A 27724-nucleotide genomic window follows, 5' to 3' on the forward strand; every position below is an offset into this window, starting at 1 on the left:
AGTATATAACCTTTTTTTCCCCACTCAGGATAATAAAGAGCTCCATTTGGATTTTCTTCCTTAACCTAGTGTGTTTTGGTGAGTCCTTGGATGGGCTCTCTCCACATCACTAGCTACTTTCTTCCATAGCTGGGGTGAGCCAGTGTTAGAAGGAGGTGGGATGGATTAAACACAATAAGAGCGCCACTCATCCACAGGGTGTTCAGGGAACATTGGACAGGGTGAGGTGTCTGCAATTTCAAAAGGCAAATCATAATAAGTCCATGAATCATGATTTTCACTTCGAATTATTTATCCTTTTAGTACTGCTACCAACACAAGGATGGTCAGGTCCATGGGGCAAGATGCTCCAGGAAAGCTAACATATAAAATATCATATATCAATCAGAATTTGGTATATGATAAAGGTAACATCAACAATTCATAGGGGAAAGAATTATTCCAGAATTCGCACTAAAGAAAGGACATAATAACTGGAAAGAAAAAAATCCTTATGTCGGTCATGGTGCCACATGTCTATTATCCCAGCAGAGGCCAAGGTGGGAGTATCACTTGAGGCCAGGAGTTGGAGACTAGCCTGACAAATATAATGAGACCTCATCTGTATAAAACCTTTGTAAAAAAATTAGCTGGCCATGTGGCACCTTCCTGTAGTCCAAGCTACTTGGGAGGCTGAGGCAGGAGGAATGCTTGAGTCCAGGAATTTGAGGTTACAGTGAGCCAGGATTGGGCCATCGGGGCCATTGTACTGCAGCCTGGGTGACAAAGGGAGACTCTGTCTCTAGGAAAAAAGAAAAACGAAAACCAAAACAAATCAAAAAACCTTACGACATATACTAAATAATTCTTTTCTTTTTCTGAGACAGGGTCTCGCTCTGTGGCCTGGGTTAGAATGCAGTCGCGTCATCATAGCTCACTGCAAACTCAAATTCCTGAGCTCAATTGATCCTCCTGGCTCAGCTTCCCCAGTAGCTGGGACTGCAGGCATGAGCCACCATGCTGAGACCAGTTCCTCCTGTTGTTAACATCTTACTAGCCTGGTATATTTGTCACAACTAAAACCCAACTAGAACACTATTATTAAGTAAGCTCCACACTTGATTTGATTTCCCCTAGCTTTTCCCGTAATGTCCATTTCTAGTCCAGGATCCCCTCCAGAATGGTACATTACCTTTAGTTGTCAAGTCTCTCTACTTTCCTCTGGTTCATGACAGGTTGTCAGGTCGGCGAATGCAGGTTCGGCTGCCCACCTCCTGAGAACCAGACACAAGGGGTGAGTGTTGGTGACAGACACGGGGTTTATCCAAGTGCCAGAAGCCAGAGGAGACAGCAGACTATTGTCTCTGAGGCATCTCATCTCCTGTGCTTACTGAGCAGCTTATAAAGAAAGGGAAGGGGGAAAGGGGGTTGGTGGCAGACAGCAAGCTTTGTGCTCGTCATCATGACTTGCTGGCCAGTTATCAGCAAACACTGAGTTGTCTGGTGGGTCTTGTCCTCAGCAATCTGTGGTCGGCGTATTCCGACTCTTGATCTGTTTTTCCTCAAGGTGGTTTTCTAGTCTTGTGCCCGCAGCTGTGTATGCAGGTGGCAGGTTAATTAAACTTGAAAGACAGAACAAGCCAAGAGAGTACTGGAAGCAAAATGGGTTCCCCTTAGCCAGCCTGGCTTTACAGACTGAATGGCCCTTGGGTTATGCTTACAAAATGAGTCCTCACTCTGCAGATCAAGGATGGACACACAGATGCCCAAACCACCACTACATGAGAAACTTTGCCTTTTAGGCCCACATGGTCCTGGCATGCATCTCAGCCATAAAGAATGTCCTGCTTCCCAAAGACTTAAATGATACTTACAGAGAGGATATCAAGATACCTGGTGACAGAGCTTTCTGGGTATAGTTGTTCCAGGGTTTATACAAACAGATATTTAAGGTATTTATTGGCCACCTTAGACAAATTACTAAAGTGACTGCACAAAATATTGCTATACAACAAAAGTCTTTAAATTCCTTAGCTTAAATGGTTAACTATGCTTATGTTTTATATAACAAATTGCATAAGTCTGACACCAAACCCAAGATTACAAATATCTCAGTGTTTACAGATAAGTTAACTTTGTAACCTTGCTTTTGGCTTTTGCATTTTGCACGTAGTTGCCAAAAAGATTTTCGAATGTTGATGAGTGCCTGTCCATCTCCATTCCTGTGTGGCCTAGAATGTTTAATTGGCTGGAAGCCTTTTGCGTCTAAGTCCTTTGGATCCAGGGGTCCCATCGAGGTCCTAGATGGACCCAGGGCAGGTAGCCACTCTACCCAGGCAACAATGGGACAAAGTAAAAGTTTGGCCATCAATGCGGGCACTGGCAGATCTTACCCAAAAGGGGGGAATTGTGAATGCAAATAAAATCCTAAGCCCCTGGCCTGACTGATTGTACCCCTGTTTCCTCAGGGCACCCCAGAAAAACCTTCAAGGTGAGTTGCTGGCCTTGAGGAGAAGGGAGGTCAAATTAGCTCTGCCCCCTCCATTCTGGAGTTATTGTGTGTAACAATTAGATACTAAATCATTAGCAGGCCTAAGGCCATGCAGGACAAGCTTAAAGCACACGTGCAGGCCATCAATGTAGTTCCCAGATCACTTGAGTTTTGCAAATGTCTGGTATATGCGCAGTGGCCTGTCTCTGATTAACGGACATCCTTATTTTAACTTAAAACATTCCAAGGCTTTAGACATAGCTTCATTTCTTTAACCACTCAAAGAATCAAAGAATCTGTAAACCCACCTATAACGTGTAAGTCCCCGCTTCAAGATATCCTGCCTTACTGGGCCGAACCCAAGTATACCTTGCATGTATTGATTTATGATTTTACATGTAATTCTGATATTGAAACTCCAAGTGGGTTTCCCCCTAAGTCCAGTTACTCATCGCACAAAGATCCAATTATTGAGACAATGAGGCTTGCCAAGGAAGAAAGTTATTTTTAGTATGACTGATGTCTTGGGAGAATAGGGGAAGATGCTTCAAATCCTTCTCCCTGACTAATGGAGATCAGGGACTTTTCAACAGGGGCTCGTGCCTTGGGGCTGGTCCTGGTGTGACTAACAAGAGACAGGGGCCTTGGGGGCAGGTTGTGGGGGATGGTGCATCTTGGCTTCAGGAAAATTCCCAGGGGGCTTCAGAATCTCAGCTCCTTTGTTTTGCAGAAAATCCACTATTTCTGGAAAACAACTCAAAATGTCAAGTGGTTAGTTAAGGGAGAGGATTATTAAAAGCACATAGGGGTAATTAAAATTTGCTTATAGAGTCGGTAGCAATTCCTATGTCTCTAAAATATATAAAACCAACTGTAACCCAACCACAGCAGAACCACTCACTCAAGCCTTCTTGGGTGTGGCCCTTAGGCCATGGTCTCACATATTTGGCTTAGAATAAACCTCTTTATAGGTCCTTTTTGGTGGACACATTCAATACCTTTTTGATCTGTGGTGTTTAGAACTGTATTTGTTTAGTGTTTAAGTATTTGGGGATTTTCTAGCTATCTTGCTGCTGACTGTTCACACGATTCCATGGTAGCCAGAGAACATACTTTGTATGACTTGACTCCTCAGTTTTAAAAGCTGGGAGAGAGATATTAGAGCTTGTTCTAATGCAATGACAATCTCAGAGAGGCAAGATTTGGTGAAGGAGAGACGGAATAATGGCAAGAGCCAAATGCTGGAGAAGGTGATCCTGGATGGATCCAGCACTCAGGTGGGGCGTGGCCTGGGAATGAGCACACCTCTTCTGCAGCAGAAGGGGAGGCAAAGAGTTGAGGTCTAGTTGCAGGTGTGTTGAATGCTTCTCTCTGAAGGCATTTCTGTTTGAAGGGTGACAGATTTGAGGTCATGATTGAGAGGGACTAGCCTGGGAGACTCGAGGGAAGAATAGCCATAGGCTGATGACACTTGTGAGAAAGGGCTGGAACGGCATGTACACAGTATGTACAAATGGACATTTATAAAGGGCTATTTATTTACCTATATACTTTCATTCATCATTTACAAGTTTTTCTCTCTCTACATCACAAAGGAATTCACAAAAGACCTCACAGAATTACTAATCAAATGAGCGAGTAGCCCACTCAAGGAGTAGTATATTAGTGAGTCCTTGGTAGTGATGTTTTGATTTTTTTTTCGATAGGAATGTTGTTGACAGTGTAAATGTCCTTTGGGTCAAATCAGGACAGGATAGAAAAAGGGTCCCAAGGATGGAGCTGAGTCCAGCTCACCACTGCTGAACTTTCTTCTCGGATATGAACTGTCTGTGAGGCCCCTCAGCATCCAGGGGCAAAAGGGCCACGTATATGGGGACCTCTAGTCCTTCCTCCAGACTTTTGGCTGCCTTGGGTCCCACCATGTCAGTTCTAACCCATCCTGGGCAGCAGGCATTCAGGAGGATTTTGTCCCTTTCCTCTGCTCACTCAGTTTCCTGTTGTGGATTCTGGATAGGATCATGACGCCAATCTTTGTCACTCCATATGTGGTGTTGGGCCAGCCCTCTTTCTCCTGTACTCCCTTCTTGGTATCTTCCACAAACTTGTTCAGGAGCCCCACGAGCTCCTCCTCTGTGATGGTCTCACTGCAGAACTGCTGCTGCAGCTCTGGGCTGCAGTTTTTAAGGGCTCTGAGATTCTCCATGCTGGATGCATTCACCACTCTACCTAAAAGTACACCACAAATCATTATGTAGAAAAGGGTGCACAAAAATGACAATTTCCAAATTTGCTAGGACTGTGGACCAGAAAATTTTCATTTGAGAGACAATTGCCAGAAGAACTTTAAGGGGACTATACACAGAACGTGTGGTAGTTCCATGATAAATTCCATTCCTGCCTTTAGATTGTGTCTGAGTAGAACAGTCCGGTGACATTTGAAAGAGCTGCCCTTCGAAGTCCTAGTGAACCGGAGTCTTAGAAGTAGTACAACTTTCCAGGACTATAAGACAAGGAAACAAGTTAGGAGTTGAGAGTCCAGGGAAGTACTAGATTCTAGGCCACCCATTTTAATCTTACTAAAAGTGGCTGCTTCAAATTACAGTTGCAAACATATGGAACCAACCTAAGTGCCCACCAAGAGATGACTAAATAAAGAATATGTCACATATATACACCATGGAATATTAGTAGCCGTCAAAAAGAATGATGTAATGTCTTTTGCAGCAACTTGGATGGAACTGGATGCCTTTATTATATGGGAAATAACCTAGGAACAAAGAACTAAATACCACATGTTCTCACTTACAAGAAGGAGTGAAGCAATGGGTATGCATGGTCATACAGAGTGACTTCATGGACAATGTGGACCACAAAGGGGGAGGATGGAGAGTGTGGGATGAAAACTTGCCTATTGGGTACAATGTTATCTAGGTTAATGCTAAGCCTGGACTCTTCCACTAGGCAATTTGGCCATAAAACAAATAATCTCTTGTACCCCATAAATCTATTTTTTTTTAAAGTGCCTGCTTGTATCCATCACTGTGCATTTAATAGGAAGTTCATCTCCTGGCGCATTATTTGGGTCAAGCACCACAGCAGTTTACAACCAAACACGCATGGCAGTCATGTGCAGAACAGGGAGGATGTTGAAGGGGAGTTAACCTGAGCCTGGGGCTGGGCAGCGCCAGATTCTGCACATCCCTATAAAGCATGCTATGGGCTTGGACTTTGTTCTGGAAGGATTTGGGGGAGGGGACTGACACAGCATGCAGGATCCTGGGAAGGAAAAGACCCAAGAAAGGAGAGGCCCTAGGAGGGTCTGCAGTTGTCCAGCATGACAGCTGAGGGCCTGTTGTAGAGCTGGCATGAAGTGGATTCAGGATAAACTTTGTGGGCACAACTGCTAGGCCCTGGTCAGTGATGATATGGGGGCAGGGCATGGTGACCTGCAGGATCCTGGTGGGTGGACGGTGGGGTCAGTGGCCAAGATGATTTAGGGAGAAGAATGATTTAGGGAGAATGTCTGTTTTATTATAGAGTGGGGGTGGGAGCATCTCTGGGAGTGTTCTAGGCAGGTGACACATTTTAGAAGGGCCTGCTGGATGGGTGGTATTGAAGGCTCCTCCAGGCTGAATAAGATCAGTCTGATGGAGCAGAGAAAGGGTGCCAGGTGACATCCTACTGCATTGCAACGTGTGAGGGGCACAGAGCAAATAAACAGCCTCTCTGAGAAGACACTGGGCTAAGACCTGAAGGATAAGAAAGAGTCAGGTGAGCAAAGACCAGCGGGACAGAGAGCACCGACAGACACCTGAGAAGTGAGGACAAAGTCCTGAAGCAAAACTGTGCCTGGCAGGGTGGAGACAGAGCAAGGAGGCAGGTGCACCTGCAGCATGGGGAGTCCACAGGGGCTGGATCCCGGGGCACAGACAAGGTGTGCTGTTCCCGTCACACTCACCTTGGGGTTTTATTAGAGGGAGTAACTCTAACTTTTATTAGAGGGAGTAACTCTGTGCAGACCCAAAAAAGTTTGTTTTCAGGGTCACTTCTGCTTGAATATGGAAGGTTGTGGTATCAGCCACTTTTAGGGCAGAAGAGAGCAGAGTTAAAAGATAGTAGCCATGGGGTGACATTCCATAGAATGATAAAAAACAATAGTGCCTGTGAATCCTGGTAAATTGCACCTGCAGTCTGCCTCTACTTACAGTATTGTGCCCACCTGAAGTTTTCTGGTTTGATAATGTTCCACAGGGTACTTTTGAAAGATGGTGCGTTTGTGGGAGGGTCGGGGAAGGGTGTACACTCTGAATCTCTGTGTATCCATTTCTTGCAATTTCTTGTTTGTTTGAAAATCAGTTAAAATTTCATCCAACTTCCCTGAAGTCTAATCTCACAAAAACTTTAGAAACCCTGGAAAAGTTCGGCAGGAGTCCAAGGCAGGGAAACAACAAGTTCAGTTTGGCTGGAAGAGCCTCCCCTTCCGGAGAACTCTGTCTCTCTGGGAAGCTCCCCGCCCCGCTTCTGCTCCTGGGAGCCTGTTCTGGACCCTCCAGGAGTAGGGGAGTGGAGGGAGGATACTCACAGGGCTTCTTAGCCAGGTGCACCCGCCCTGGTAGGCGGCTCTCCGGGAGGCCACCTCCCTTCGGAGCATGCCAATCCCTTGCCCTTGAAGGCGATGACGGCGTTGTTGACCAATACTTTGAGCCCCCCAGTACTCCTTGTACCGGAAGTCGCGCAGGGCGCGGATCCTCTGCAGGTAGTGGATGTCCAGGTGGTGGAAGGGCGGGCTCAGGCCCGCAGCCTGCAGTTGCTGCATGGCTGCCTAACTCCGCACTACGTCCCTCGAGAACTGGCGGCACAGGTCGCTCGTGATGGCGAAACCGATGCCCTTGTTGGCGCCGGTCACCAGCGCCACGCGGCTGCAGGGCGATATGGCCCGGTGGGGCTCGCGGGGAACCTGCGTGGAGAACTGACCTGGCTTCAGACCACGCGGGCCGCGCACAGCGGAGGGACAAAGTCAGAACAGCCGCGCAGAGGAAGTTCTGGGACCTAGCTCTGGGAGTCCTGGACCACAAGGCTCTGGCCCTGGGTCACACACCTCTTAGGAGGGGCCCTCTGTTCCTGAAGGTTTGTTAACGCCCCAACTCCTGGGTCAGCCCTGTGTCGCGCTGCGCTGTCTTTGATCCAGGCTCTGCGCCCAGGGAGCTGTGCTTTCCCAGGAGACAAACCGAAGGTGACGGGTCAGTAGCGGGCTGCAGATTGGGCTGCAGATTCGTGGCAGCTGGACTGAAGAAATTGTTTGGGGAGAACCCCAAGGGGAGGAAAGCGAGAGCTGAGTAATTTTCTTGGGCGTGCGCCCATCGTCCACTGCAAAATGCGAATGTTTTTTCCTAAGATGCAGTGAAATTACTTGGACACAGTAACTGCTTCTCTGGACACAGATCCCTTTGCTTGCTCAAGAGAAATTCAGAATTAGGTGTCCTGTGAGTAGACTTAACAGGTGTGGGCAGGCCACGTGGCTGATTCCCAGTGCGCCCCCAGGTGGGAGGAAATGTTTACTGTGGGCCAAACCCTTTAGTGGGAATTTTTAATTTGATCCTTACATAACTCCTAGGGGCTATAAAATTATCTGCATTTACGTTTGTCCAAGGAGAGTAGATATCTGTATAGACCTAAATTGATCTATATGTCTTCTTCCCAGTGAGATGTGTGTACCTGTGAACAAGTCCAACTGAAAACAAATTCCCAAAGGTGGGTCGAGGTGTGGGCACAAAATTAGAACTCCATCCATTTTAAAAGTGCTGCTACCTGGTCCTCATCCCCAGAATGCTGTGCTCTGATTGGTCTGGCGTGTGACGCAAGCACTGGGAGTTGTAAAGGCTCTCCAGATGATTCTAACATGCAGCAAAGGTTGAGAACATTGGGTTATAGTGACAAGGTTAGTTGGATCAAATTGGGTGCTCTTCAAAAGAGCCTGGGGTCTTTGAAAGAGAAAAGAGGAGAAAGAGTTTGGAAAGGGCTCAGAGTATTGTGGACAGAATAGTACCCCTCCCCCAAGAGGACCACTTCTAATCCCCGGAGCCTGTGAATGTCGCTGTCTCTGGCAAAAGGGATTTGCAGATGTGATTCAGGATCCTGTTGTGGGGAGATTTTCCTGGGTTATCCCTGTGGGTCCAGTGTATCGTTAAGGGTCTTTGTTAGAGGGAAACAAGAGGGTTAGAGGTGAATATGTCAGAGGTACCTGAAGATGGAGGAAGGAGATGTGAGCCAAGGAACCAAAGCAGCTTCTAGAAGCAGCAAAAGACAGCAAGGGGCCCTTCCCTAGGGCCTCTGGAAGGAACACAGCTCTGACACCTGGACTTTAGGACTTCTGGCCTCTAAGACCATAAGATAAAAAGTTTGTGTCTTAACCCATAAAGTTTGTGGTCATTTGTGACAGCACCCGTAGCAAACGACTGCAGTTAAAAGAGGATTCCCAGCTCCTGTCCCGGGCTGAGGGTAAACACCTGTCCCTTGCAGCCAGCACACACAGCATTGCACAAAGGATTGGAATTGTGAGGAAGTCTTTTAAGAACAGAACAGAAATGTGAAATTTGAAATTTTGATACATTCCTGAGGGTGGTAGTTGAATGAATTCAAGCGAAATAGCCTCTTTACGCCATGTGCCCCATGAAAAATCTGAGCTAGCTGGACCTGTGTCGCCTGAAAGCAGAAGTGACGGGACAGTTCCAGTGCCTGATGCAGATCCTGCCACCTGCATAGCCACGTGCACACCTTCAGAAGAGTTATGGGTTCTCACTGGGTACATTGCTGTGATTCTTTTATAATTGGCTTTGCTGTCACTTAGCCAGGCAATTATCCCTTTGTATGGGCTAAATCATTAGGATCAGAACCAAAGTCTTCGTCAGCATCATGGAATGTCCAGGGTTCTTCTCCTTTAAAAGGGCTGTTGAGGTGTGAGGGGCTGCGTGTCCATGGCATGCCTGCAGTGACTCGGTGAGCACCTGTTAGGTACCAGGTATGTTCAGGAGTGAACAGATGGTGGGTGGGGAGCTCTCTGCTGCAAAGCTCCAGCTCTGCTGCTTACTCACTGTGTGATCTCGGGCAAAGTTCTCCATCTCTCAGTGCCTCAGTTTGTTCATCTGTAAACTGGGAATAATTATAGGGCCTCTCTCTTATGATTGCTGTAAGGATTAAGTTAATACTGTAAAAGTACTTAGAGCAGTGCTGACAAATGGTAACACTGTATAATTGTTTGCTGTTATTATATTCTTCAGCAAAGGGAGGCAGACAACAGTCTAAAACCAATATGCTCATTTGTTTCCAGGCATTTACTGACGTCCTCCTGGATAACAGGAGCTGGGCGAGGCACAGTTGTGACTCTGCCAGAATATCTGTGCTGGGGCAGATAACGTGGGCAGAGGTGGGAGGTGAGAAGAACCTGTCTGTAACCTCACCTGAAAGGGAGCACTGCTGACTCCTGTCATGTTCTAAGGACGTCTGGGTAGCAGAGGGCAGACCTGGATCCTTTTGTCTTTCTGGAAGCAAGATTAAGGTCAGGTTCCAGAGTCACATGAAGAGGTCAACAAACAGCTTAGTAACTCCCCACCTCCTCTTCTTGGTCCCCATTCTTCACTCTCTGCCTTTCGCAGGGGTGGGTCATAAAGTGGTTTAGAGTCCCAACAATGGGGCTGTGAGTGCCATGGGAGGAGGCAGGGAGAGGGCAGATCCTGTGGTGCCACCTCACCTAACTGCAACCTCACCTTCTTTCCCTGTGTGTTCTGTGCCTAAACTCTGGTGGTGGGGTTATCCAGGTCCCAGCAGGGTGGAGCAGGCACAGCAAGCAGGTATGTGATGGCTATTTTTGAGGTCACCATGGTGGCTGTCCCTGTGGTACCCTGGAATTGGTTTCTGGTCTCTATATGCAGAGTGACTTGGGTAAAAGGGTGCTACTTGTTGTAAAGGCTGCTGACTTGGAAGATATTCTCCCTACAGATGTGGTAGGAACCAGTTTGTGCGTGGTGTCTGCAAGGCTGGGCTCCATGCCCAGAAAGGAACCAGCCACACCCTTGCTCTGCTGGAGAAGGGCCCCCAGCAGGCCGGTGAAGCACCTGAGCTGGGAAATGTGGATCCAGGGGCCCTTACTGCTGTCCTTGGGACCCACATCACTGCTTGTTCTAAAGCCTGTTTTTGCCTCTTATCTTGGCAGAGTGTTGCCAAGGCTGGGGAAAAGCAGCCTTTCCCATACGTTTCTGGTAAGTGGAATATACCTCCTCCTTGGAGAGCAATTAGACCCTGTCTGTTGAAATGAAAGACGTGCATCTCTTCCTGGAAGGGGAATTGTGGGGGCATTTGTCCTACAGATACCTTCCCGTGCCTGAAACAGCAGCAGGTCAAGGATGGTCTTTATAGGGGACTCTCAGGCAGGTTGCGGCAAAGACCACGACTTATTCAGCAAGACGATAATGGTTGCAACTTTTTAAAGTGATAAATTATAACCTGTTTACCACTGAAAACTATTTGAACACTCTTCCTATGAAATTCTCTGTAAACTCCCAGTAATTGTTTTGGTCCCCTTTGTAGGTAGTACTTGCTGCCAGACAGTGCCCTCTAGTGGTCCAGTGGCTGCGCTGCATGGCACATGTATCAGTTCCCTAGGGCTGCCCCCCAGAGTTCCACAGTGTGGGCTGATGGCAACGCAAATTTATTCTCTCATAGTTCTGGAAGCCACAAGTCTGAGATCCAGGTGCCAGCCATGCTCAGTGTGGAAGCTCTGCCTTGATCACTTGCTGGTTTTTGTCTGTGATCCACAGCTGCCTTCTGTACCATGGGTCTGTGTGTCTTCTCCTCTTCGTATGAAGATATTAGTCACTAGATTTAGGGCCTTCCGTAGTCTAGAATAACTTCATCTTAACTAATTATATCTGCAAAGACCCTATTACCAAACGGTCACATTCTGAGGTGGCAGGTGGACAGGAATTTGGGGCAAAACTATAGAATCAACTCACTATAGAATCTCTCCCTAACATTTCTATTGATCCATTTAAATTAGGTCAGTAGATTACTTTTTCTGACATGTGTATCATGATTTCTTGTCTGTCTGAGTCCATTTGTGCCGCTATAAACAATACCTGATACTGGGCAATATATAAGTAATAGAAATCTAAATTCTGATAGTTCTGGAGGCTGGGAAGTCCATGATCAAGGTCCTGGCAGGTTCAGCGTCTGGTGAGGGCCTGGTCTGTGTTTCCATGATGACACCTTGTCTCCCCACCCTCCAGAGGGGATGGACACTGTGTCCTCTCCTGGTAGAATGGCAAAAGGGAGGGAAGCAGCTCCCCTGTACCTTTGTGATAAGGTCATTAGTCCCACTCCTGAAGGCAGAGCCCTCACGATCTAATCACTTTCCCCAAATTGCCACCTTCTAATACCGTCATCTTGGTGATCAGGTTTCAACATATAAATTTGAGGGACACATACATTCAAACTATAGCAGCACATATACAGTTTAGTTTTCTTTTGATATAATTGTTCTCAACTCCTATGATGATAGAAAAATGAGTCTCTGTATAGCTGTAACTTGAATGTGCCCTCTGAAACGCACGTTCAAACTTAATCCCCAGTGGTAGTGGTATTAAGATGTGGGCGCTTTAAGAGGTGATTGCATCATGAGGGCTATGCCCTCATGGATGGTTTAATCCATTTATGGATGAATTATTTAATAGATTAATGATAATCAGGAGAGTGGGTGTTACCAGGACGGTGGGTCTGTTACAAAAGCCAGTTGGCTTTCCCTTGTGCTCCCCTTGCCACATGACCCTGAACCATCTCAGGGCTCTGCAGAGATTCCCCAGCAGCAAGAAGTTCCTCACCAGGGACGGCACCTCAACCTGGTACTTCCCAGACTCCAGAAGTGTAAGATACTATTTTCTCATTACCAGTCTCAGGCATGCAGTTATAGCAACAGGAAAGGAACTAAACATACAGGTTTACTGTTTTTTATTATCTGGTATTAGGTGTCTCTAAAGAGAACATAACTGGATTGTTAACTGTTTCCTTCCTTCATTCCTTAGTGCCTTCTTAAAAACTGATAGCTCATTTTTATTGTGTTCTTTCTCAAAGCCAGGTGCTACTCTCAACACTTCACACCGATCCACGTGTTCCACTGTAGGTGAGGTTCACCATATCGTAGAGTTAAGCATAGGTGAGACCCTTTGATGGTAGATGCTAAAGTGTGTGGGCAGCCACACTGATTTTTTTTCTTTCATAGCTGTCTTGTTGTTTTCTGTGATCACCACACCTAATGATCAGTGGTCCATGTTCAAGAGAAGTTCCTATGGCACTCAGTTGCAGTGATGTTATACTGTTTGGAAAAGAATCTTTGTGCTGCTGTGAAACAACAGTTATCCTTTGCTGTGTAGCATCCCTTGTTCTTTGAACTTTTTCTTCTCTAAAAACAGCTTTATTCAGATATTCACATAAGGTACAGTCTACCCATTTAAAGTGTACTAATCAGTGGTTTTTATTATGTTCACAGAATTGTGTAACCGTTACCACAATTTTGGAGCATGTTCATTACTCCAAACAGAAACCCTGCACCCATTATCAGTCACTCCTGTTTCCTTCCATGACCCCAGCCCTAGGCAGCCTGTAACCTACTTTGTGCCTCTGTAGACCTGCCCAATGTGGATATTTCACATAAACAAAATCATAAGATATGTGACCCTGTGTGCCTGGCTTTCACTTAGCATAATGGTTCAAGATTCATCCATTTTATAGCACTTAGTTTTAAATGTAAAATTAAATACATGAACAAACCCAGAATACTCTAATACTGTAATTGTGCTGTGCAATCCACTCATAACTCTAGTATAAAGCCCACAGACAAATCTATAAAAAACAATAGTAGCCACAGCAATCTGGTAAGTGATAGGTAATATAGGAACATGTACATTGAGATAACTAAAAGTCAAAATGTGGGGAAAATGGAGTTAAAGTATAGTGTTTTTTCCCCCATTTTTTATTTGTTTCTATTTGTGATCCAAGATAAGTTGTCATCTCTTTAAAATAATTTGCTAGGCATGGTACTGGTATAAAAGTATATACACAGTCCAATGGGACAGAATAGAGAACCCAGAAATAAAGCCAAATACTTACAACCAATTGATATTTGACATAGCAGAGAAAAACATATGGTGGGGAAGGGACCTTGTATTCAAAAAATGTCACTGCTGTGTTTCTATTCTTACTATATACAAAAATTTACTCAAGATGGATTAAAGACTTAAATGTAAGCTCTGAAACCATATAAATTCTAGCAGAATACCTAGGGAAAAATGATCTTCAACATTGGCCTAGGGAAAGAATTTATGACCCTGATCCCAAAAGCAAATACAACAAAAACAAACATAAATAAATGGGACTTAATTAAACCAAAAAGCTTCTACAGAGAAAAAGACATAATCAACGGAGTAAGTGGAGAACCTATGGAAGGGGAGAAAATATTGGCAAGCTATATATCTGGCAAAGGCCTAATATCCAGAACCTATACAGAACTCAAATGTATCAGCAAGAAAAAAACAAATAACTCCAGTAAAAAGTGGGAAAAAGATAGAAAGTCATTTTTCAAAAGAAGAGAAACAAATGGCCAACAAACATATGAGAAAATGCTCATTTTCATTCATCATTAGGGAAAAGCAAATTAAAAGCACAATGAGATATTCCCTTAACCTATCAGAATGGCCATTATTAAAAAGCCAAAAAACAGTAGACGCTGGTGCAGATGTAGTGGAAAGAGGATGCTTATACAGTGTAGGTGGTACTAATGTAACCTCTGTGGAAAACAGGATGGAGATTTCTCAAAGACCTAAAAGTAGATCTACCATTTGATCCAGCAATAACACTGCTGGGATCTACACAAAGGAACAAAAGTCATATTATGGAAATGACACTTGCACCCATATTTTTATCATAGCACAATTCACAATTGGAAAGATATGGAGACAACCTAAGTGCCCACAAAGTGATAACTAGATAAAGAAAATGTGATGTGCATATATATGTGTGTGTATATATATCATGGAATACTACTCAACCATTAAAAAGAATGAAATATGTTTTTGCAACAACTTGGATGGAATTGGAGGCCATTATTCCAGGTGAAGTAACCCAGGAACAAAGAACCAAACGCCGAATGTTTCACTTGCAAGTGGGAGCTAAGCAATGGGTGGGCATGATCATGCAGTGACTTCATGGACACTGGAGACTCAGAATGGGGAAGTTATGAGGGGGCTACGGGATGAAAAATTACCTCTTGGGTACAATATACACTATTCAGGTGGTGGGTGTATTAAAAGCCTAGACTTCTCCACTATGTAATTCAGCCATGTAACAAATATGTGTATCCCCTAACTCTATTTAAATTAAAACAAATAAAAAAATAAAATAACTATATCTATACGGTGTTTTTTGTGAGCCTCATGGTAACCACAACATAAAAACCTATAACAGATTCACTAAAAATAAAAAGCAACAAATTAAAACATACTACCAGAGAATCCTTTAACCACCGAGGGAGACAGTAAGAAAGGAAAAGAAGAGTTGCAAAAAAACTTGAAAACCAGCAACAACATGGCAGTATTAAGTCCTTACTTATCAATAATAACACTGGATGTAAGTGGATTCAGTTCTCCAGCTAACAGGAATAGAGTGGCTAAAGGGAAGAATAAATGAGACCCAACTATAAGCTGCCCATATAGGTGAAGACTCTTACTTTACCTATAAAAACACATATACTGAAAGTGAAGTGGCAGAGATGCAGATGTAGCTATACTTAGATAAAATAGACTACAAATCAAAGACTGTAAAAAGAGACGAAGAGGTCACTATATAATGATAAAGCAGCCAAGTCAGCAAGAGGATCCGACAATTATAAACATCTATGCATCCAACACTGAAGCTGTATTATATAAAGGGAGCACTAGTAATTCTAAAGGGAGAGATAGACTGCAATACAGTAACAGCAGGGGACTTTAAAACCCCACTCTTACTAATTAACAGAAGGTCCAGACAGAAAATCAATGAAAAAACTGATATCAGAGTTAAACTACACACTGGATCTAATAGGCCTACGTAACACTTAAAGAACATTCTGCCTAAGTGCTGTGGAATATACTTGTGTATATTCTTTGCATCAGCACAGGGAACATACTCCAGAATAGACCACGTCTTAGGCCACAGAGCAAGTCTGAACAAAATAAAAAAAGTAGGAATCATAGCCAGTATCTTTTATGACCACAGTGGAATAAATCTAGAAATGAATTGTTGGAAGAACCTTGGGAACTATACGAATGCATGGAAATTAAACAGTAAGCTCCTGAACAGCTGGCCAATGGGTCAATAAAGAACTTCAGAGGGAAATTTAAAAATTTCTTGAAACAAATGAAAACAGAAATTCAACATAACACAATTTATGGGATATAGCAAAAGCAGTACCAAGAGGGAATTTTATAGCAATAAATGCCTGTATCAAAAAGGCAGAAAGACTTCAAGTGAACAACCAAACAATGCACCTCAAAAAATTAGAAAAGCAAGAACATATCAAAACCAAAATTAGAAGGAAAGATATAATAGGGATTAGAGGGAGCGTAAATGAAATTAAGACTAAAAATAATACAGAAGATCAATGAAATGAAAAGTTGATTTTTTTAAAAGATAAAAATGTCATCAAACCTTTCACTAGACTAAGAAAAAAAGAGAGAAGACCAGGAACAAAATAAAACCAGGAACAAAAAAAGGAGTCATACTGAGACCACAGAAATACAAAGAATCCATAGGCTATTATGAACAACTATATACCAACCAATTGGAAACCTTAGAAGAAATGGATGAGTTCCTGGACACATACAACCAGCCACATTGAACCATGAAGAAACAGAAACCTCAACAAACCAATAACAAGTAAAGAGATTGAAGCTGTAATAAAAAGTCTCCCATCAGAGAAAACCCCAGGATCTAATGACTTCAATGCTGAATTCTAACAAACATTTAAGTTCTACTCCAGCTCTTCAACAAAATGGAAGAGGAGGAAATACTTCCAAATTCATTCTACCAGGCCAGCATTACCCTGATACCAAAACCAGACAAGGACACAACAAAAAAAGAAAACTACAGGCCAATATCATGTTCTATCATGAACATAGATAGATGCAAAAAATTCTCAACAAAACACTAGCAAGCTGAATTCAGTAACACATTTAAAAGATCATTCACCATGATCAAGTGGGATGCATTCCAGGGATATAAGGATGCTTCAACACACACAAATTAATTAGCGTGATACATCACATTAACAGAACCAAGAACAAAAGCCATATGATTATTTTAATAAATGCTGAAAAAAACATTCGATAAAATTCAATATCCCTTTGTGATAAAAACCATCATCAAACTAGGTATAGAAGGGCAATACCTCAAAATAGTAAAGGGCACATATGACAATCCCACAGGTAACATCGTCCTGAACAGGGAAAGAATGAAGGCTTCTCCTCTAAGGTCTGGAACAAGACAAGGATGCCCTCTGATGTGGTTTGGATGCTTGTCCCTCCAAGTCTCATGTTGAAATTTGATCCTCAGGGTTGAAAGTGAGGTCTGGTGGCAGGTGTTTGGGTCAGGAGGGCGGATCCCTCATGAGTGGCTTGGTGCCCTCCCTGGGATAATGAGTGGATTCTCATGAGTGAGTTCTCGCTTTATTAGTTCACGTAAGAGCTGGTTGTTTAAGAGAACCTGGCACCACCTCCTCCCTCTCTTTGCTCCTTCTTTCACCACATGACTTGACTATTGCCCCTTCACTTTCTGCCTTGATTGGAAGCTCCCTGAAGCCCTCACCAGTAGCAGATGCTGGCGGGATGCTTCTGGTACAGTCTGCAGAATGGTGAGCCGAATAAACCTGTTCGTAAATTACTCAGCCTCAGGTATTTTCTTTATAGCAGAGCAAAATGGACTAATATACCCACTTTCACCATGTTCATTCAGTATGATACTGGAAGTCCTGGCCAGGGAAATTAGGCAAGGGAAAGAAAGAAACAGCATCCAAAATGAAAAGAGAGAAGTCAAAATAGATGGGAGAGTGGGAGCCGGGCCTGGTGGTGCACACCTGTAATTCCAGCCGCTCAGGAATCGGAGGTGGGAGGATCGTTTGCGGCTAGGAGCTTGAGACCAGGCTGGCAACATAGCGAGATCCTGTCTATTAAAAAAAAAAAGTTGGGCTGTGAAGTGTGCATCAAGAGAGGGGGCTTGGGTCCTTTGAATCTAGTGCTGGTGCGGACATGCCGGTGTCACTGTTGGAGGTATGCTGGTCTCAGAGGCTGTTCCCAGGAGGACCCAGCCTACCTGAGATGCTGCAGGAAATGGTTCTGGTTGTGCTGAAATTGGGCTATTGGAGCAACGCCTAGGTGGGCAGCAAATTTCTGGGGCAGTCAGAACACAGAGTGTGCCACACTCTTATCAGTGGTCCCAGACAGCAGCAGAACGAGCTTGAGCAATATGACTTGGGAGAAATCTAAGGGGGGGCTAAAAGAGGCTGACTATCACAGTGACAAGATGGGGATGACCTGGTGGTCATGGGGGCAGAAGAGGCCAGAGCAGTGAGCAGAGGCCCTGACTGCTGCTTGTAGGATTAGAGCCCCTGACTACTGGTGGGAGGAAGCAGGGCAGCCTGAAGCATCCTCCCAGAGGCCACACGGCTGGGACCCGTTTTTGTCTCTAGGTTCCATCCCTAGGCTCTCCTTGGCCCTGAGAACCCTGACCTCCAGGGCTTAAAACTTGAGACTGTTGGCAGGGAGACCTGGGCTGGGGGAGCCCCTGGTGTGTCTGGTCTGGGGGGAAGTAGCTGCTAGAGATGGAGCTCAGGAACATCAAAGTGGTCGTCCATGGGCCTTGGCCAGCCTGTGCATCTTGATGGAGCAGCAGCAAACCTGTCCACAGAGGGTCTGTGGTGAGATGTCACTCTCTGGGAAATTGAAGGCTCCTTGCTCAAGCTGAAGCCGGTGGCTGAAGAGCTCTGCACCTGAGTCCTTGATGTTTTCCGTCTGAACAGGGAATGTGCTGTGCTGAGTGTGGAGCTTCTGTGAGGGATGACTGCTTGGGAGGCTGAGACCCCCAAATGTTGGAATTGATGGCACTGACCTCAAGTGGCCCCAGATAATTCAAATAACCTACACGGATTCTGCCATTGGTAACGCTGAAGCCCTGTGTACAGATACTCCTGATTCTCAGGAGAAGTTCACTGTGTCCAGCTGCAACGCTATAATCATGGTGTGTTTGGACCAAGATGGCAAGAGGCTGGGTTAGGACTTTTTTGGGGCCTAGAACATTGTTCTGAAGCTTCAGTTGATATTAGCCAAAGAGGATTGGGAGTTCTGTAATTTTCCCTGTCAGATTTTCTGCACCTTGTCGTGAATGGGGTTCCTACCATAGGTGGACTTACTATGCTAGGTTCAAAAAGATGTTCTCCAAAATCAGCAACCTGAATATTGCAGGATATACATTCTGCTATGCTTGTAGACTGCCTCCTGGATCTGTGCCTTCTCTTTGAATCTTCTGATTTTCCCCTGGGCAGGATAGTGTCCCCGTGCTTGGCTCCCTTTTCTTTCTTGGAGATGGAGGTTAATGCACGGATTGCAAGATGTCAGTTCTCGCTACTCTGGGAATCCTAGAAGCCATCGGCTCTGTGGCCACCACAATGGTCCAGTCAAAGGCCAACCCTGCCAGGGACTTGGGTGCATTTCCAGTGGTCGCAGCCCTCCAAGACCTGTAGCGTGAAGTGGATGTGCATGAAGGGCAGAGGGCTTTAGGGACATTGAGCTTGGACGTGGGATTGGGTGAGGCCCAGCGCCAGCAGCTGTAATGACGTGAGCAGGGACGGCATTTCCAGGCACCACACTGCCATGGTGTCACTACAGACCTTGCTACCTCTGGAGCTTCTCCTTCATTCATGCTCTCTTGAAGCCCACCCCGGCCCTCACGCACCCAGAAAGCAGGTGATAGTACATGGGACAGGGACATGGGCACTGTGACTTGAAGAGGCACTTCCTCATAGTTATATATATTTTTAAAATGTTATAACTTATTGTCATGTGTCCTACTTCTGTGGTTTTCCATTGGTGATTGACAACCCAGTGGTTTCAGCACTTTCTCCAGGACCACTGGGGCTGAACATGCCTCCATCACTGGCACTGCTTACTGCAGTTTTGCTTCTCAGTTTTGGGTTGCATAGCAGGATTTTGTCAGAGATTGTGAAAGTTAGGGAATATGTAATTTGGGAAAATGGCTTCCCCATACTTTTTTATTTTTGTTTTTATTTTTTTAGAGATGAGGTCTTCTTCTGTTGCCTAGGCTGGAGTGCAGTGGTGCAATCATAGCTCACTGCAACCTCAAACTCCTGGCCTCAAGCGATCCTCCTGTCTCAGCCTCCCAAACAACTTCTCTATTCCCATATTCCCATTGGCTATGAACAATATGGGAGAAAGCAAGTTCAAGGGTATAAAAAGCCTTATTTCCTGCTTTCTAAATATTGCCTCATGAACTTTTGAAAACTCTGTATGAGCCCACCAGAAAAGTCTCGTTATTTAAAAAAAAATTAAAAAAGCTAATTTTATTAGAAACTTGCCAGGCGAGGAAGCCACTGGCTGAATAAATTCAATCCAATAGATGCAATAGTTTTGAGATATTTGAATGTTTGGATGGTTAGTCACTGGGTGATTTTAAGGCAGAAATTAATATTAAATAATTGAAGTCTAAACTATGGATGGTCAAAATTTGTAAACTAGGACAATTGTGACATTGTTTGTATTTGAACAGTTCATGTGTGAGCTTTAATTTCTTAAATCCTTGAGTCCACCTGACCAACTGTTGCTTGAGCTGTTTGAGCTTGAACAGTCTGTTTGTTACATTTGCATTTATCTGTTTGGAGAGTTATAGTTTTTTCACCTGTTTCTCAGTCACAATTTTTGAAACACACTTCAACCCTGTCTATAGGACAGAAGACGTCTTTCCCCTGCACCACTGGGTTAAGTATCCGTGGCCATGATGGATGTCACTGGAGCTTCAATAGATGTTAGATCTTCTTCCTGTTGTCAATGACATCATCTGACAAAATAGCAGCTGTGTCACGGTATTGATAATTCTGTAGAACTACATGTTTGATCACTGCAATGCTGACAAATTGCATTTATAGTCTATTTACAAGCCAAGAACTAACTGTGCACAATTTAAGCCAAGAAAACAGATGCTGTCTGTTTGAAGAACCTGTAAAACCAGATATGGGAGTACCAACCAGATTACAGAATTTTCTAATGTCTTCGCTTTCCAAACTTCTATAACATTAAAGAACATAGTCAGGGCACGGTGGCTCTCACCTGTAATCCTTGCACTCTGGGAGGCTGATGCAGGAGGATTGCTGGAGCTCTGGAGTTCGAGACCAGCCTGAGCCCTGAGCAAGAGTGAGACCCTGTCTCTATGAAAAATGGGAAAAATTAGCCGGGCGTTGTGGCACATGCCTATAGTCCTAGCTACTCGGGAGGCTGAGGCAGGAGGATCACTTGAGCTCAGGAGTTTGAGGTTGCTGTGAGCTAGGTTGATGCCATGGCACTCTAGCCCAGGTGACAAAGTGAGACTCTGTCTGAAGGAAAAAGAAGCCCCAAAACATTAAAGATCATAGAAAAGACGGTAGGGATGGAAGTGCAGCATTCTCATCTCCAAGATGGCATGTGTTCTGCCTGCAGAAGGCAATAATGTGTCTAGAATGACTCTATTATAACCCACTGTCAGTTTGAGCCTATGAATTTCTTAGGCAAGGACACTTTAGGCTTTAATTACACTCTCTGGTTCTCCTGTCAGTCTCTGAACCAAAGCATGAAGGACTTTCTGAGCCACTTTTTGGACCCTCTTTAAAGTGTGAAATAGATATGTCCGAGGACAGAATAAAGCAGTGTAGAATTGTTCCACAAAGGTTAAGATGTAAGTTTTGAAATTGAGGCTCACATTTTTTTCTTCTTGAATTAGGATATCTAAATACTTTTTTTTTTTTTTTTTTTTTTAAAGAGGGGATATCAGTGGGCCCAAATAGACCAGAATAATATCAGGGACTTTGCTGAGAGGAGGCCTCAGTTTATTGGGATGGCAAGTGCCAATCTGACTTGTGGGTAGTAGCCAATGGGCTTTTGTGGCATAAATCCACTGCCAGTTGTTGGAGGCCAGGCAATATTCCATTGTTGGTCAAAGTACTCCTGTGTTCTACAGCGTTGACACAAGTCAGCGAGTGTACTCCAGCACCAGATAGCGAGATACAGACATCAGCATGTAGAGCCACCGGCAAGGATACTAAGCTTGAGTTTAAGTAGAAAGCTTCCTTACAGAATCTGTGTGAGAGAAGAATCTTCTACTTGCACAATTAATCTCACACCACTTAGTTCCTTACCAAGCTCTATCAGTAAGTTTGGTTGAAGTGCTAGTTTCTATGAAAGATTCTCAGGTTTCATTTTAATGGTGACAGAAAATCCCTATTCTCTGCATGACATGACAGGGGGCCTTAGGTTTTTGGCTGTCTTGCTTGTTATAGTTGCCATCTGTAAAATCACATAGGCGTTAAGTTCTGTTACCCCGGCCGGGCGAGGTGGCTCACGCCTGTAATCCTAGCACTCTGGGAGGCCTAAGCGGGCGGATTGTTTGAGCTCAGGAGTTCGAGACCAGCCTGAGCAAGAGCAAGACCCTATCTCTACTAAAAAAAATAGAAAGAAATTATATGGACAGCTAAAAATATATATGGAAAAAATTAGCCGGGCATGGTGGCATATGCCTGTAGTCCCAGCTACTCGGGAGGCTGAGGCAGGAGGATTGCTTGGAGCCCAGGAGTTTGAGGTTGCTGTGAGCTAGGCTGATGCCACGGCACTCTAGCCAGGGTGACAGAGTGGGACTCTGCCTCAAAAAAAAAAAAAAAAAAAAAAAAGTTCTGTTACCCAGAAGCCAACTGATTCATTACAAGGGATCAGCACTAAGGAAACTTGGCAATACTCAAAGGAGTGCATGTGTCATTCTAATGGTTGGTTAAATTATGTTTGAGCCATGGAGTGAGTAGGGGGTACAAGGGCAGTACTTAGGAGCAAGAGCCTGAATGGGTGACATAGTTAAGAGAATACAAGTAGCTATTTTCTATCCAGAACCTTAAACCAGCAGAGAAATGAAAAAACAATTAGGGACCTATGGAACAAAAACATGTGATGGCATATATGGTCGTCAGTTATTCTAGGCATTTGAGATCTAGTTCTAATGTTCTGGGACGAAGCCATCTACTCCACACTGACCTGAGGCTGGGGGGTTACCCTTCTCCTTGCGATGGCTGTCTGCTCCTGGAGGATCTACAAGGACACTTAGTGTGAGATCTCCCGTTCAGGTGACTTCCTGGTGGTGGAAGGAAGCTTTGTGTCTTCTCAATGGGGTGGTATGAATCCAAGGACCAGTCCTTTGTAATCTGACAATAGTGTGGTGGTCAGGAGGACCCGATGATGACCCCTTTCATCAGGTCTGGAAGACACCTTGCTCTGATGGCTTTTCCAGAAGACCAGGTGTCCAGGTTTGAGGTCATACAGGCCGTGGTTGGGAGGATGCTGAGGAAAGACTTCTTGTGTCTGTGGTTGATGAGACTGAGTGTCCGCATTACCCCTTTGCAGTATTAAACTATAATTGCCTGTCATGAGGTGTGGTCTGTGGGTGACGTTCCTAGACATGTACTCTGACCAGTGACCACCTCATAAAGGGTGAGCTGATGAACCCCCGTAGGAGTTGATGTCATGGTCATTAGGCCAGTGGCAACGTCTTCATTCAATGGCCTGAGTTTTGTGCCAGATTTAGTTATAAAATCCAATTTGTTCTCTTGACTTTTCCTCAAGTCTGAGGATGGTAAGGGAACTACATTTTTTGAGTGGCAAGGCTTTGAAGAGTTCCTCAATGACAATTCCAGTGATGTAAATTTTTTCCATTAGTGGGAAGATGGGTTATAATTCCCTAAGTAGGAAACACAAAACAAAACAGTGTTCTAGCTACTGGGCTAGCTGTAGCTTTGACAAGGAAAAGCTTCCACCCACTCTAAGAACAAGCAAACCAGGACCAAAATATAACCAAAATCTACTGAAGACAATAATTGTTTAAGATCTATTTGGAAATGCTCAGGCCTGGCTTTTGTCCATGTCCCATGTTTAGTTGTCCCAGAATTTTGCTGGTGACAGATATGGTGGACACCAGAAACATCCTCAGTCACCAACACTGCTCCAGAGCAGTCGCCAGCTAGTTCATGTGAAAATCCTCCAGGCTTCATTTTGAGGTCTTCTGGCACCCAGAATCTGTCCTGAGAGTACTAGAGATGATTCTCTTACCATCTGCAGTCAGATCGTTCCTGAGGTCTATTTTTCTATATTCTGAGCCACTTTTTGACATCTGATATGTTGGCCTCTCTGAACCAGTCGCAGTATTTGTCTCTGTGAAATCACAAATGTCATGATTTTAGGAAGGGCCACTTACTTGCCATAGTGTTGAGCTTCAGGTTGCTCTTTTATTGCTTGTGTTTCTACCTTTGTTGTGGACCATTTCAATAGAAAACATTGAGGCTTCTAGTGGTTTCTTAATCTGCTGACCATTTTCAATTTTGAGTTCCTGCTGATGACATGAACCTTCATTGTTTCCAGAGCATCCTGAAGTCATGTGCCAGCCCCAGTGAGTGCATGTCATCAGCGTATGTGATAACCCTTTGTCCATCGCCTATTGGCAAGCTCGAGTGCAGGCACGGAGCTTAGGCACATTTTCCTCTGCAGTAAGGGATGGCCTCTGAGGGTGAAGTTAGACCTATTATAGTTTATATAGCTCAAGACTTTCCTGTTTGAATTGAACAATGTCCAACCTGGACTTTTTATGAGAGTCTCCAACAATTCTGTTTGAGGGGTAGATACCTAGTTCTGGAACCATCTGAACAGAGGTAAAGCAATTGGAAGGGTCCCTTCTTCAGATAAAGGACAACTGTGGTGGAAATCAAGATGCTACAGTTGCAGATATAAATGGGTGAGGGAGAAAGTAATGAAATCTCATGGGGGTGAGTGGGCTTTCTCAGAAATACTGACTATTTTCAGTGAGCAGCAAATATTGTATGGCGTGAGGGACCATTATGCCAAAGGAGCCCGTGGGGTGAGGTGGCAGAGGTCTGCAGGTGCTTGGCTGCTGCTGCTGGTCTGAGACAAGGTGGATGGGTCTTCTCTGCTGGATGGAGAAAAAGGCTGTCATGGCGTTTTTCCTCTAGTCCCCAGGGAGCTGGGTAAAACTTGGAAGGCTTTGGGTATGAGCGAGCAGAAAGGTTTAAGGTTAGGTAGACCCAGAGTGGGAATCTGTTGGACTGCTAATTTGAGGTCAGAAAATAGATGCTCATATTTAGGTTCCTGTTTCAGTTTCCTAGGGCTGCCATAGCAAATGATCCCAAACTTGGTGACTTACAAAAGAAATTTGCCAGAGGTCTGAAATCAAGTTGTCAGCACATCCATGTTCCCTCTGAAGACTCTAGAGGAATCTTACCTTGCCTCTTCCAGCTTCTGTTGGCTGCAGGCTTTCCCTGGCTTGTGGCCACACCATTCTAATCTACCTGTCTTCACATGGTGCCTTGTCTCTCTGTGTCTCTTACAAGGACACTTGTCATTGGATTCAGGGTCCACCCAGATAATCCAGGATGATCTCATCTCAAAATCCTTAACTTAATTACATTTGTAAAACCCTTTTTCTCCAATGAAAATATTTACAGATTCCGACACAGGGACAGATCTTCCTGGGAGCCACCATTCAGTCCCCTACTGTGTCCAAGCATGATGCCTCTGACACTGAAAACTGAGTTGAAGACAAGGAAGACTGGCGATTACAAAACGTTAGGGATGAGTTTCTGCAATAGGTAGTATGACCGGAAACCTCATTTAACTGTCTTTTAGTATCAGCATTGGGCAGTTCTGAAGGGCTTATCCATGTGGGGGATTTACCTTCCTGGGGCAGGCCATGTCCTAAGTAATGTGCGTTGCTCTGTCAAAATTGTAGTTCATAGGGTATAGACATCTCCTGACCTGTATTTGGATTATAGGGATCCCAATAAGTAACCCAGCTAATGTGAGGCACAGATTCTGACCTTGTGTTGTAACAACTCCGTTTTTTCCCCTGGATCTCCCCGTGCCACTACCAGATACTACTTCTTTTGCAGCCAAGATGCCTGGTCCTATTTGCCTTACACTAACACCTCATACACACAAGGAATAGTATTGAGGCCTGTCACACAGGCCCCCTAATTCTTTAAGAGGCCCATGCTGGAGGGGCCACGTGGCTGTAGGACATTATGGCTGGATGAGGATCTCAGGGCAGAACCAAGCTCTGCCGTCCAGTGGTGCAATTCCTAGAGAACAAGGGCCTGTGTCCCCCTTCTGTGGAAGGGCTGAATGTGCTAGATTTTCTAATGCTCCAAGCCCTGGGTCTACACTCTTCCTGAGCTGTGAATTGGGTCCTGCCAGACACATCCCTCTTTTTTTTTTTTTTTTTTTTTTGAGACAGAGTCTTGCTCTGTTGCCCAGGCTAGAGTGCAGTGTCATCACCATAGCTGACTGCAACCTCCAACTCCTGGCCTCAAGTAGTCCTCCTGCGTCAGCCTCCCGAATAGGTGGGACTACAGGAGTGCATCAACAAGCCCAGGGAATTTTTCTTATTTTTTTAATAAAGACAGGGTCTTGCTATTTCCCAAGATAGTCTCAGATTTTGGGCTCAAGGGGTCGTCCTGTCTCAGCCTCCCAAAGTGGTAGGATTACAGGCAGGAGCCACCACACCCAGCCGACACATCCCTCTGTGTCCCGTCTGAGCCAAGCAATGGTTTGTAGTGCTGAAAGTTGTGATGTCCTCAAAGTAAAACTGGACAGTGATGAGTCAGTAGGGGCTTGTGATTCATGACAGTTGAGCTAAAACTATTTTGGGAGAACCCCCGAAGGAGGAAAAGATGTGGCTGGTAATTTTCTTGGGCCTGTGTCCATCAATCATGGCAAAATGGGGATGTTTGCTTCATCCTAAGATACAAAGAAATTGCTTGGACACAGGAACTGCATCTTGGACATAATTCCCTTTCTTGCTTAAGAGACAGTGAAGAGAAAAACTAAAGAAGAAAAAGATGTTCTGTGACTAGACTTACTGGTACGGGCAGGCTACATCTCTCTTTGTGATTCCCAGTCAACCCCTGTATGGGAGGGAATGTTTACAAAGCTCTTCCTGTGTGGTAAGACACTTATTGGAACGTTTTGTGGTTACATAACCCCTATGTTTGCTAGAAATGTGGACATTTTTGTTCTGTCCAAGGTCATAGTTAATAAGGAAACTATTTAGCATCTCCCCATGAGATGCATACCCATAAAACCAAGCTCAACTGAAAAGGAATTTCTAAAGGGGTGTCAAGGTGTGGATGGCCAATTAGACTCCTCCACCTACCTTCCTCAGTGTGATACAAGTGTGTTTGACCTGAATGTTTTTATTAGTGACTTTGAGAGCTGCAGAGAGCTGCCATCTCATCGTGCCTCAGCTTTCTCAAGCAAAGCTTGCCAACTTCCTGGATTCTGTCATCCTGAGTTCACTTTCTTGATCAAGTAATGTCAAAACCTGAGGTCAGGGTTACAGTGTGAAGTCTATATGGGAGCAAGAGTGATTTCTCAGACAAAGTTTAGGCTAGAGAGAAGTGCGAAGTTTCTATTTACTCTCAAAAGAGAGAGAGGGTACAGTTCCATAAATAAAGAGAGCTGCTGGCCCTGAGGCCACATGACTCTTTATTGGGGCGGGCTGAGGAAGGGCTGGGGGGTTATGACTGTAGCCAAATTAGCGGAAGACAACTGAGCAACTGCTGTGTTGGCTTTTTTCTGTTTCTCATGCGGCAGACTGATAGCAGAAATTAGTTTCATTTTTCTCCTTTATAACGGGAGACAACCGGTGCTGTCTCTTCTTAAGGAAGTGGGGGAAGTTCGCACTCCTACTGTCTGCCCAGGAATTTTTTCAAGGCTGCTTAAACAATACAGGAAAAAAAAAAAAAACAAAAACAAAAACAAAACAAAACTTCTTACAGGCAGTGAATTTTGATAATGGTCCATCAGATAGTCTACCCTTTCCTCCCCTCTCCCAGAAACTTTCTTTCCTTTTGGAATGTGGATTGAC

At 44.6% G+C, this 27724-nt stretch overlaps 1 protein-coding gene and 1 pseudogene across 5 annotated transcripts in view; one reads left to right on the plus strand and one right to left on the minus strand.

The window, feature by feature from the left end:
• SETD4 (SET domain containing 4) overlaps nt 1–27724 on the plus strand; it is a 124958-nt gene that overhangs the window by 51974 nt on the left and 45260 nt on the right. The window contains exon 2 of one of the 5 annotated variants that reach the window (XM_069474965.1): nt 9798–10725. The exons of the other annotated variants lie outside the window; for them this stretch is intronic. Coding sequence (XP_069331066.1) covers nt 10393–10725 — 333 coding nt within the window. The 5' untranslated portion in view covers nt 9798–10392. The remainder of the gene's footprint in view (nt 1–9797; nt 10726–27724) is intronic. 5 annotated transcript variants of the gene reach the window in all.
• On the minus strand, nt 4172–7475 carry LOC138387722 (carbonyl reductase [NADPH] 1-like; annotated as a pseudogene).

Source organism: Eulemur rufifrons, chromosome 7, assembly GCF_041146395.1.
Source record: "Eulemur rufifrons isolate Redbay chromosome 7, OSU_ERuf_1, whole genome shotgun sequence".
In the NCBI taxonomy this organism is placed as follows: Eukaryota; Metazoa; Chordata; class Mammalia; order Primates; family Lemuridae; genus Eulemur; species Eulemur rufifrons.